Source organism: Triticum aestivum, chromosome 6D (assembly GCF_018294505.1).
Source record: "Triticum aestivum cultivar Chinese Spring chromosome 6D, IWGSC CS RefSeq v2.1, whole genome shotgun sequence".
In the NCBI taxonomy this organism is placed as follows: domain Eukaryota; kingdom Viridiplantae; phylum Streptophyta; class Magnoliopsida; order Poales; family Poaceae; genus Triticum; species Triticum aestivum.
This window is the reverse complement of record NC_057811.1, coordinates 117,185,333-117,196,473: the sequence shown is the minus strand read 5'-3', so window position 1 is coordinate 117,196,473 and position 11,141 is coordinate 117,185,333. Positions and strand designations below refer to the sequence as shown.

At 42.0% G+C, this 11,141-nt stretch overlaps 1 protein-coding gene and 1 long non-coding RNA gene across 2 annotated transcripts; one reads left to right on the top strand and one right to left on the bottom strand.

The window, feature by feature from the left end:
• Window positions 1–1,704: 1,704 nt before the first annotated feature.
• On the top strand, window positions 1,705–6,166 carry LOC123143984 (cold-responsive protein kinase 1). The gene is made up of 7 exons (XM_044562987.1): window positions 1,705–2,024; window positions 3,359–3,540; window positions 3,641–3,756; window positions 3,846–4,056; window positions 4,171–4,408; window positions 4,796–4,946; window positions 5,483–6,166. The coding sequence occupies exons 2-7, from the start codon at window positions 3,471–3,473 to the stop codon at window positions 5,900–5,902; spliced, it is 1,206 nt and encodes a 401-aa protein (XP_044418922.1). The 5' UTR covers window positions 1,705–2,024; window positions 3,359–3,470; the 3' UTR covers window positions 5,903–6,166.
• A 3,374-nt stretch (window positions 6,167–9,540) lies between these two features.
• Window positions 9,541–10,593, bottom strand: LOC123143985 (uncharacterized). The gene is made up of 2 exons (XR_006471180.1): window positions 10,274–10,593; window positions 9,541–9,906 (listed from the first exon to the last, which is right to left on the bottom strand). It is a non-coding gene; the product is annotated as an uncharacterized lncRNA (long non-coding RNA).
• Between the last annotated feature and the right edge of the window lie 548 nt (window positions 10,594–11,141).

The following is an 11,141-nucleotide window of genomic DNA, read 5'->3' as shown; positions in this document are numbered from 1 at the left end:
ATTTTTTTTGTGCCAAGTCCATAGAAGAAATTTTTGATGCCAACGGGGCTTTATTTAGAGATTGGGCCGTCTGGTTCTCCTTCAATCCGTAGTGGCGGCTAGACCCATTCATCAATCTTATGGTGCTCAATGCCCCTGACTGGGTCTTTCATGAAATGGACTTATGGATGAGAGCTTTCTTCTGGAAGGGCAAAGATAAGGTTAAGGAGATTGGCATAAAAATTTCAAGCCGCCAATCTCCTCTGTCGAGCTGATTTATTGCAAGTGGAAGGCCCAAGTATTTACAAGTAAAATTCCCTAGTTCACATTGCAGTAGATTTGCGACGTGCTGGCTATCCTCGTCTGTGCCCCTGATGAGGATTTCCTTCGATTTTCGGTAATCGACCTTGAGCACCAAGGCCACTCCAAAGGCATCAAGCATAAACTTGACAAAATTCATATCTTGGACAGTTGACTTGAAGAATACTATGACATCATCTGCGAAAATGGATAGCCGTTGCATTGCCGAGATCCCAGTAAACGAGCTCAGCGCCCCGTCCATGGCTGGCCTCTGAAAAATTGTGGTCAAAGCTTCCACGGCGATGACAAAGAGTAGGGGCGAGATTGGGTCTCCCTGGCGCAAACCACGAGCGTGAGCGAAGCTTCTTCTAGGGTTGCCATTAACAATGACACGGGTGGTTGCGGTGCTGCGGAGGATTTGTATCCACCCGATCCATGCCGCGCCAAAGCCCTGGTCTGCAGTACTTGGAACAGAAAAGGCCAAGAGAGGGAGTGAAAGGCATGTGTGATGTCGAGCTTCAGAAACACACTTGAGGTTTTTCTGTAGTGAATCTTCCTTGTGATTTGCTTGACCAGTAGGAAATTGTCGTGTAGATTACGTCATGTGATGAATGCCGATTGGTTAGCACTGATAATCTCCTGCATTCGCCTCCTTGTGATTTGCTTTGTTAGCCAACATCTTAGCGAATAGGTTGGAAAAACTGTGTGTAAGACTGATCGGGCGGAAATCGCTGACAGTTTCAACATCAGCACGTTCTGGGATTAGTACTATGAAAGCCTTATTAAGCTTGGGAGTCGCCTTCCATATCTGACATACAGTTTCATCAGCCCAATCATTATGTAGATGCTCTAAGGCTAATCATAGTAGGAAGTATCGTATACTAGTATCATGCATACTCCCTCCGTCTGGTGAAGAGTGTATGATATCAACTAAGATACCACCACTATCGTATACTGGGACAACTCGCAGTAAGTATATTGCCCGGACACGTGGGTAAGTGAAGCTGCAGTCAGGATGTTTCAGTCTCTCCATTTCACGATTACACACGTGTCCCCACCTCATCAATTCCACACGCTATTGTCGCTTTTTCATCTTTTTGGCGAACCGCATCAATCAAATCAAATCAAAGAACCAAAGAGCCCGATGGACCTGACTCATTCTCCCCTGGTCCTCCAAGATAGTAATATTTTTCATGTGCCCGGTCCGGTCCGGTCCCGTCCGGTTCACACGCGAGGCTGGGCGCTCCGGCAGGCAGCCGCCGCGTCGAACCCTAACCCGAACCCAAACCATCCAACGCGGCCACGTGGTCAACACTTGGCGTTTGACCAGCCTCAGCACCCCTCCACTTCAAGGCGCCCGCGTGCGCGGCCCCGTCCCTCCTTCCCCTCCTCTTCCTCCCTCCCCCACCGCGGAAGCACAAGTCAAATAATCACTCGGGACCGAAACCTCACAGTCCAACGCCGCCATTTCCCACCCGCCTCCTCCTCCTCCTCCTCCCAGCCGCCGCCCGCCGCCGCCTCTGCGCTAAGTCCAAGGGCTGCGCTCGTGCACGGGAACCCTCGGGGCCGCTGACGACTCGCTGGATCTGCTTGCTTGAGTAGCGGTGGGCTGGAGCTACCTGTCTGCCTGCGCGCGCTGCGAGGGTCGCGGTAACTTCTTCTGCGGTCTCGGATTGTGTCGGATTCGAGTTTCCCGGGGGACTGCTCCACGGGCCTGGACGGTGGATTAGGCTGCGGTTGATCAGGTCAGTCTGCTACCCTGCTTGGTTGGGTGCTCTGGTCTTTGTCTCTGGAGGAGAAGGATTGGGCCTTCTGATTCTACTTTACGGCCTTAGGTCTGCTCTTCACCAAGGGGTTAGGGGATTATCCAGGGTTCTGATTCTGGCGTTGATTGGTTGATCAGAGGGAGATTTGGGAGGAATTCGTGGGATGAAGTTCCAGTTCCAGTGTCGCCTAAGAGACTGAAATCGGCTTTGATTTTGCTCGCTGATGAAAATTGTAGTTTCGTACCTGGCCCTGCGCCATAGCTTATAATCGTCACAACGTTTTGCCGGTTTTGGCTTGTTTTGGATGAGGGTATTGAGAAGTGTTGTGCAGCTGAAATGTGGTTTCCTGTGTGAACACAGAAGCTGCTGGGTGGAGTCGTGTACCTTTTGGCGATCTATTGCGTGTGACGGTGTGAGATAGATTAGTTTAATCGGTAGCAGAGACACTTAGACTACAAAATCATCTTTGTCGAGACAAATACACCACCATTTCCCCCTAGATTAGTTGGAAGTCCTTGCAGGAAATCATCCACGAGGTAATGCCTGTCCAAGTGTGACATCCCGCTGAATAGTTTATTTGAAATGTTGATAAATATATTGTTGATACCTATGGCAGGGAGCTCTGCCCATTTATTAAAGTTGTAGCAGCCGTTGCAGGTGGAGAAACTGAGATACTCGACCGCACTTTTAAAAAGTACCATTTATGTCATAGTGGACCTAATCTAATTTGTATAGTCGGGCTATAAGCTTAAGTTAGTTGCTTTCAGGTGCTGATGTAGTAGTTAGATATGTTTCTCTGATGAGAACTCTATGCATGTTCTGAGCTTGAATAGATCACCCTGGAGTACACCAGCAACTTTGATCTTCCATGCAAAGGATAATAGTTTAATTATAAGGTAGTAGTGCCTAATTTAGCTGCTAGTTGCAAGGCAGAAAGTGTCCATTTTTGTTTAGCACCGCACGTAGTCACAGTTTACACTAACACAATATTACTTCCTCCTCTTGATGGAGAAATATAACTAAATCCCAATTAATATAGCTGTTGGACTGAAAAGAACAGATTGGCCGAGTTTATTTTTTTTGAAAACCACGAAAGGTGGAAGCTCTGCAATTCACCATGGAAGAAGCAGAGTTGCCCAATTAATTAGGGAAATATTGGGCTCAAACCACCTAGCTAACCTAGGTTTGAGACCCACCGACTGACAACTCAACGAACATGATGGTTCACAGTAATTGGTTGGTACTTGGTAGCGTAGAAGGGCTCATTCAGTATAATTCTCTTTGTGGTGACCATAAGTTTCATTTATTTTCAGGATATGATGGCAGCTGTTTAAGGTTGGTGAAATGTCTGTGTGGATATCATAAGTGCAAACGTATTTATTGAACTGACAACGGCGAGGCAGACATATTTTGAGAATATAAGTAATGGGTTGTTCTCCTTTCTTCTGCTATAAAAGTGGGGCAACACGCCAGCAAATTTCTACTCATACTGAAGGTAGATATCTCTTATACAGACTGTTCTACACTCTTGTGGACTATGATATGGTCACCTTCTTCATATTGCCATATTTAAATACTTAACCTAATTTTTACAGACCTCCCTGGTGATATTAATACAATAAGATACACTTATAGGGAGCTAGCAAGGGCAACAGAAAATTTTAACCCATCCAACAAGATTGGTGAGGGTGGTTTTGGATCGGTATATAAGGTAGTGTGTGTAACCTTCAACTAATAAGCCAAATGAAATTCTAATGGAATAAATGAACATGTTTAAAGTTTGATCACATAATGGTGTAGGGGCGGCTAAGGAATGGAAAACTTATTGCTGTCAAGGTGTTATCTGTAGAATCAAGACAAGGACTAAAGGAGTTTCTGAATGAACTGATGTCAATTTCCAACATATCTCATGGCAATCTTGTCAGCCTTTATGGCTATTGTGTGGAAGGAAACCAGAGGATCCTTGTCTACAATTACCTTGAGAATAATAGCCTTGCACAAACACTTCTAGGTAATTCTTGGTTAGTTCTTTTCATCGTACTGTTCTTCAGAACTTGTACATATTTGCTAAAAAGAGGTCTATATTCTAATGCTCCTTAGCTTTTCTCTTCTTATTTCTTATTAGGTTCTGGCCGCAGCAATATCCAGTTCAATTGGAGAAGTAGAGTAAATATTTGCCTTGGTATCGCCCGAGGATTAGCATACCTCCATGATGATGTCAATCCCCACATTGTTCATCGGGATATCAAAGCAAGCAATATACTTCTTGATAAGGATCTCACCCCCAAAATTTCTGATTTCGGTTTAGCAAAGCTTCTACCTCCAAATGCGTCACATATTAGCACACGGGTTGCAGGAACATTGTAAGTTAATTTTGTCATATGGAACTATCTACCTATAATGAATTATCATCTGCATTGCATGTTTACTACTCCCACCGTCCCATAATATAAGACGTTATTACATCCAATATGCTCAGTGTCTTATATTATGGGACGGAGGGAGAAGTTTCTTTGTTTTGTACTGTGTGCCTTCAGAAGCTATTGCTTATAATTGGCATTTCAAGTTAATTGGTTGAATTTAATACACCCCAAAAGAATCTTTCACATATAATGAAACCACACCACCTGTTTCATAGGAGAAGTTAGAGGCAATTACAATTGAAATAACAAATAAAGACATAGTTATTCATAAATGATCATTATGGTTTGATAAACTTGCGGCATTACTTACTCAGTTTTACTTCACAGAGGTTACTTGGCTCCTGAGTATGCCATTCGAGGACAAGTGACACGGAAGTCAGATGTTTATAGTTTTGGTGTTTTGCTTCTTGAAATAGTCAGTGGGAGATCCAACACCAGTTCAAGATTACCCTATGAAGACCAGATACTTCTGGAAAAGGTTAGATGAAATAGAATACCATATTTCTTTCTCTTCTTTTCCCAGCCCTTATTGGTAAAAAGTAAACTATTACTCCCTCCGTCCCATAATATAAGAACGTTTTTCAAACTAACAAAGCTTGAAAAACGTTCTTATATTATGGGACGGAGGGAGTATATTTTACCATAATGAATGAATTAGTTTTTAGCTGAAGTTATTTACAATTTGAGTTTGATGGATGGATGGTACTGGCACGTCAGAAATTTGGAGTGCATAAAAGCAGTCTTGATTTCTGTTAAAAAAACTAGTGTAGATGCATACAACTCTTGCATTTCAGAATGTTAGCCATGCCATGTCCATTTTTCATTTATTAAATTAGTAATACAATACAAAAAAATGATTACTATTATCATGCACTTACATTTTAGTTGCTCACTGGCAAGCACATTAGCTGCTTCCTTGTCTCTACATAAATGCATAAATCGTTTATAACCTCTTAGCATGACTGGAGGGAGCAAATATTCTAACCCATGGACTTTTGTTCTTTGCTGCTACAGTTCCCAGAGGTTACCAATGGGGTTCTCCTCTTGCAGACATGGATGTATTATGAGCAGGGAGATTTGGCGAAAATCATAGACAGTTCTGCGGGTGATGATATGGATATTGAACAAGCCTGCAGGTTCCTGAAAGTTGGACTTCTCTGTACACAAGATGTCACAAGACATCGACCCACTATGTCAACTGTCGTCAGCATGCTAACAGGCGAAAAGGATGTTGACTCGGAGAAGATCAGCAAGCCCGCTACAATTAGCGACTTTATGGACCTTAAGATCAGGAGCATGAGGAGAGAAAATAACATTGCATTCGCTTCATCCTCCACGTTGCTATCCACTATCATGGCACACTCTTCTCCTTTGTTGTCGCAAGAGACGACACAAGCCTCCATCACATTCACCGCAATATCAGAGCGTGAGTGACCTGAAGTTGGTTGCAAATATGAAGACCATGTAGAGAAGTAGCATAGCCAGATACCCTTTTTCTTCAGAAGTTTTCTTCGTAGTGTATAGATTCACTTTGTTTATAGTGTACACAGCATTGCTGGGACAAAGAAGTTTCATGAGTTTTACTTTGTGCGTACAATACTAGATTGGTGGCGCAATGCCATTGTATATGTGTGCATGTACATCCTGTCCGTTGTTTGTTTGGTGGAAAGAAAATACAAGTTTGAGATCCTGCGAGTACATAGCCTGGATGTGCCAACAAAATCACAGTTCATAAATGGCCAACATTATAAGGGCATGCTCCCCAGACGTTGCCATGAACTACCAAAATGCAAAACGCATCTTGCGATGATCAGTTTCCATCGTCTCCTTTCTCCTGTACACTATCACATCTGCTTTCAGCTTGGGTGTGATTTGGATAATGCATAGATTGATGTATTATCTTTGTCTCGGCAGGCCTCCAGCACCATAGCAGGTGTTCTACTACTGCTACTACCAAGCAAGCAGCTATGATGTCTGACTGCATCACCATCATGGAAGTAGCTCCCCTAGAAGAAGGGACCCAGCCAGGTGCTCCTCCGCCTCCTAGCCAGTGAGGTAATCTCCAACATGGGCACAGGGCATGGCGGTGTCCTCCCCTCTGCCCTCACCATCACCATCACTATACCTTCCCTTCTCTTTCTCCCCTGTCGCTAGGCCCCAATGGCAGCTCTCCTTGAGGTGCATCTTTAGTTTTTTTTAGATGAAGGTGCATCTTTAGTAGCAGCGCTGCAGTGCTGCTTCCATCGGAGTGGTCCATGGTCCATGCATGCAGAAATGGTCGGCTGTTGATCAGAAGCTGGCACATGAGTGAGGAGATGGTCCAGTGGGCCTGGCACTGATGTGCCGCAAGTACAATAGCAGGTGCCTGCTTATATGGCAATTTTGTCTATATAAAGAAGAAAGACATGAAAAGATAAAGGGAATGGGCTCTTATACAAGAGCCTAGCTATATGCGTGCTCGTAGAAAAATACAATAAATATGAAGAAATAAATAGAGAGAAGATGAGAAAAAATACTAATCTTATAACCAACCTTATAGCTAAGCTTGTTGTATGAGTGACTATATATGTTGGCTATAAATGATATGGCAACATCTTATAGCCAACAGTTGACTGCATTATCAGCCTCTAACTAATCAATGTGGATTGTTGATGAAACAATTTAGTCCACAGGGACAGGGATTACGTTTGCGATCATTCCAATCTAGGACAGGCAGATTTTTCCATCTTCCCCTCAGTTTGAGCATTTGGTAGGCTGCCATGCACCCCTACTCATATGAAAAATGTTTTTCTGTTCACTTGGACCAAAGAATCTCACCGTGGACATGTCTTTGAGATTATAATATACTAACCACAACAACAGAGAATATAGTCACTTTAATTCAGGTTTGACCATGTCTTGATCAATGTGCGAGGGCAAAGGCTATGCCTTTTGTCTTGGCTTTGAGTGAGTAGTCAATTAACTAATCTCTCCTTTTTCCCCGAAAAAAAACTAATCTCTCTTTTTAATTTGATATCCCTTGTAAAATCAGATCATGGATTCTGCGATGGATTATCAGTGATTGCATCCATTGCGCGCCACACCCTGCGATGATGGTGTGCGCGGATTGGATGGATCAAGAAAACCATCTTCAACTCTCATCGTCCCGCAAATGGAGGATATACACATACAGCTCGAAATTCCTATAGCATAATCATACTACTTAATATTAATATATACTACCTCCCTTTTTTAATACAAGACCTTTTAGCTTTTTTTTGGTTCGTATGTACCTAGACACATTTTAGTATGTATGTTCACTCATTTTAGTACTTTCTCCGGTCCTTTTTACTCCGCATATTAGATTTGTGTCAAGTCAAACTTTACAAAGTTTGACAAATTTATATTAAAAAATACCAACATTTACAATACCAAATATATATATACTATGAAACTACATTTCACAATGAATCTAACAATGTTGATTTGGCATTGTAAATGTTAATATTTTTCTATAAGTTTGTCAAAGTTTTGATACTTTGACTTTAAACAAAACTTATATGCCGACTAAAAAGACCGGAGGGAGAGTATGCATGTAGTCAATATAACACTTCTAGTACATTTCGTGGTCACATGATATGTACAGTGGCAACTGAACCTTGCTTGCTCTTAATTGCTTGTACCTAGACCATTTTTACCACAAATTAATCCTATGTACATGCCACTTTCATAGATGAAAAGTAATTGTAGCTAGCGATGAGAGGAAGCACTATGATTGATACATGATTGTAACCTCAGGAAAAAGCAATTCAAAATCAGGGCAGATTGCTCAAGGGATATGCATGTAAGATGAGAGGAAGGAACAAAAGGGATCCAAAAAGGTATGAAACATGCAAGGAAATTAATAAATGAGGTAATATCATCAGGAGTCATAAAACTTGTTTTGAATGTTTAGTTTGATGCTAAAACTTATAAAATACGAATTTGTGGTCAATTAACTTGCACTCTCGTGCAAATACGGTCATAAAGTACGTACGCAAGCGTATCTGCCGCTTGCATGGCGTGCTGCCGGTGGAGGAACCGCTTGGTGTGACGTGACGCAAGAATGATTTGAAGATTCGAAAATAACCGCGATGTAAGGTATCGTACCAGCAACCAATTCAGTCTAGTCACACGTGCTAACCACCCACACAAGGCGTCCTTTCATGCTTATAGTAATGAGACAACCCAACAAATAATGTTTATTTTGGCAGGACAACCATAAAATTATTCGGATTTAAAAAAAATGTTATATGTTGGCAACGACAACTACTCGTATCCAACGTTTTTTTTCTTGATGCTGTTCTTTTTCTCAGTACGGGCCAGAAAAGCCGGCTTCTGGATAATCTCAGAAATTTTGGCTTTTTCGCCTGAATTTATTCAAACGAACTTTAAATTCAATTTTTTTGGCATTAAAATATATAAAACTGAAACTAGAAAAGAACAAAGCTTATGCACAATTCCAGCGGTTAGTACTGCCCATCTGCATCACGTGACCATGGGGTAATACAGTAAAAACGGTGGCACCAAGCTATGCACTGTGTTGTATGATTACGTGCATATAAATCTTATTTGATATAGTTCTGGGCGTTTAAATTCAAAAAATACATTTGAAATTTTGGCATGAGGTTTAGTGACCATAGGGATTTCTCGGACCGGAATAAAAAAACCTCCTCATATCTTGGACCGGTTTTTTCAGTTCGAATTTCAATTAGAACTTTATGGTGAAAAAAATCCGAGTTTTTCTGAAAACCGGCATTTTCGGTCGCACCAGGAAAAAATAGAATCGAGAAAAAACCCCTGCTTTGACTATAAATTAACTTGTGTCCTCTTCATTAACAAGGATCTTTTTAGTGCATTGGTTGGCATGGGGCATTCTCGTACATGAGCTCGTGAGTTAAAGCCCCAATGCTGCTGTTTTATTTTTCAATTCTGTCATACCACTATGTGGTGACAAGTGGGACCCACATGTCAAGGATAGATTTATTCCTGTCAAGCGGGGCCCACACATGCTGATGAGGAGCTTCAACGTAATTAAATTCAGAGCGAGGGTGTATCAGTAAAAAGAATAGCATCGTTGGCATGCCATGTAAGATCAATATACATTTAAATATGGACGAAGTGACCGTATTTGCACGCAGAGACAAGTTGAGTGACCATAATTCTATATTTTTAAAGTTTTAGCACTAAACTGAACATCGAACGCAAGTTCTATGACTTCTGGTGATATTAGCTCTTAATAAATCATCGCATTTGCATCAAGAAGTGGCAAAAAAAGATGGTAACATTTCACACATGAGTAATGTGCTAAATGTGATCCCCAAATAAACAACATATGTTCATAGAGTTGCATAATATCGTCCCTGGTTTCTTCGAAGAGAGGAGAAGGTGTGAAGATGAATAAAACACATTCCACGGACCTGCAAATCCAGATATTGACGAGTGAGATGCATATTGGATAAAAATGCAAACAGTGATAAAAATGGAGAAACATCAAATAATTCAAGGAAAAAAAATGAAATAATCAAATAAAAGGCCAGATATATACATATATGCATGCTTGGCCCCTTGCACGCCACCCAGCAGGCAACCACATCCATGGGTTGGGCTACATGTGTGGCATACAGGGAGCCAGGCACAGCACAATCTTGACTAGATCGATCGTCAAACCACTCTTCCAAATGGTGATCAGAAAGCAAGACCAAAGGAAGAAAACCAAAGGGATGTTCATATGTTTTATGTTTCTCTTCATGTTTTGTGTCTTGCAGACTAGTTGGGGAAACAAACCTGGATCTTGATGGGTATGCTCAAGGCGCATGGAGCAAACACAAGGAGGCAACCACGGCTACTAGAGAGAGAAAGAGAAAGCTAGGTTAATCGAATGAGTGAGTGGAGAACAGTGCACTAGTGTGAAGGATGGTGGTAGGAGCAAGGAGGTGAGGCTGGATTTATAGAGGGAGGGGAGGCAGGGATGTTGCTCTCTCTCTCCACAACGACTCCATTGCTAGCTTGCCTAGCTTGCTCTCCCGTCTGCTGCGTGCGCGCTGCTTCTCTTGCAATAAAGTGAGTAAAGCAAAGAGCAAAGGACATGGACACAAGGACAACGGGATAACACTTCCTTAGGGGGAACTAAAGGAGATGTGTAGCTTTTCAGAAATGCATGCCACACTAGATATAGTCTAGCTAGACCTGCACACCGCAATCTCAGACTCTCATGGGTGTCTTTCCTGATTTTTATTTCTTGAAACAGTCATTCACCCCACTTTGTATATATATAAAGAAATACAATAAAATAGACGGCCGAACACTTACAAAGCAAAACACAAGATACAACGTAAACCTAGAACAAGCCTAACACCTTTCCGCAGCCCGACCGAAGACCTCTGTGCTCCAGCACAACCAGGCAGAGGTATTCACCCGAAGCGCTAGCACAAGGGATAGACTCACAGAGACAAAGGTTTTCACCCGTTTTCGGATTTTTATATCGTGTGGTAGACTACTCATCAAGCGCTGGCCTAATGCAACGGTAGCCTAGTTAGCTATTCCCCCCGTTTCTTTTTAGTTTGCATATAAGATTTGGTCAAAGTCAAACTTGATAAAGTTTGACTAGGTTTATAAGAAAATATATCAATTCACACTATGAAATTAATATTAT

Coding starts and splice junctions, on each gene's coding strand:
- LOC123143984 (XM_044562987.1), top strand. CDS start 3,471: ATGGGTTGTTCTCCTTTCTTCTGCTATAAAAGTGGGGCAACACGCCAG. Junction 4,057..4,170: donor CCTTGCACAAACACTTCTAG/GTAATTCTTGGT, acceptor ATTTCTTATTAG/GTTCTGGCCGCAGCAATATC. Junction 4,409..4,795: donor ACACGGGTTGCAGGAACATT/GTAAGTTAATTT, acceptor TTTACTTCACAG/AGGTTACTTGGCTCCTGAGT.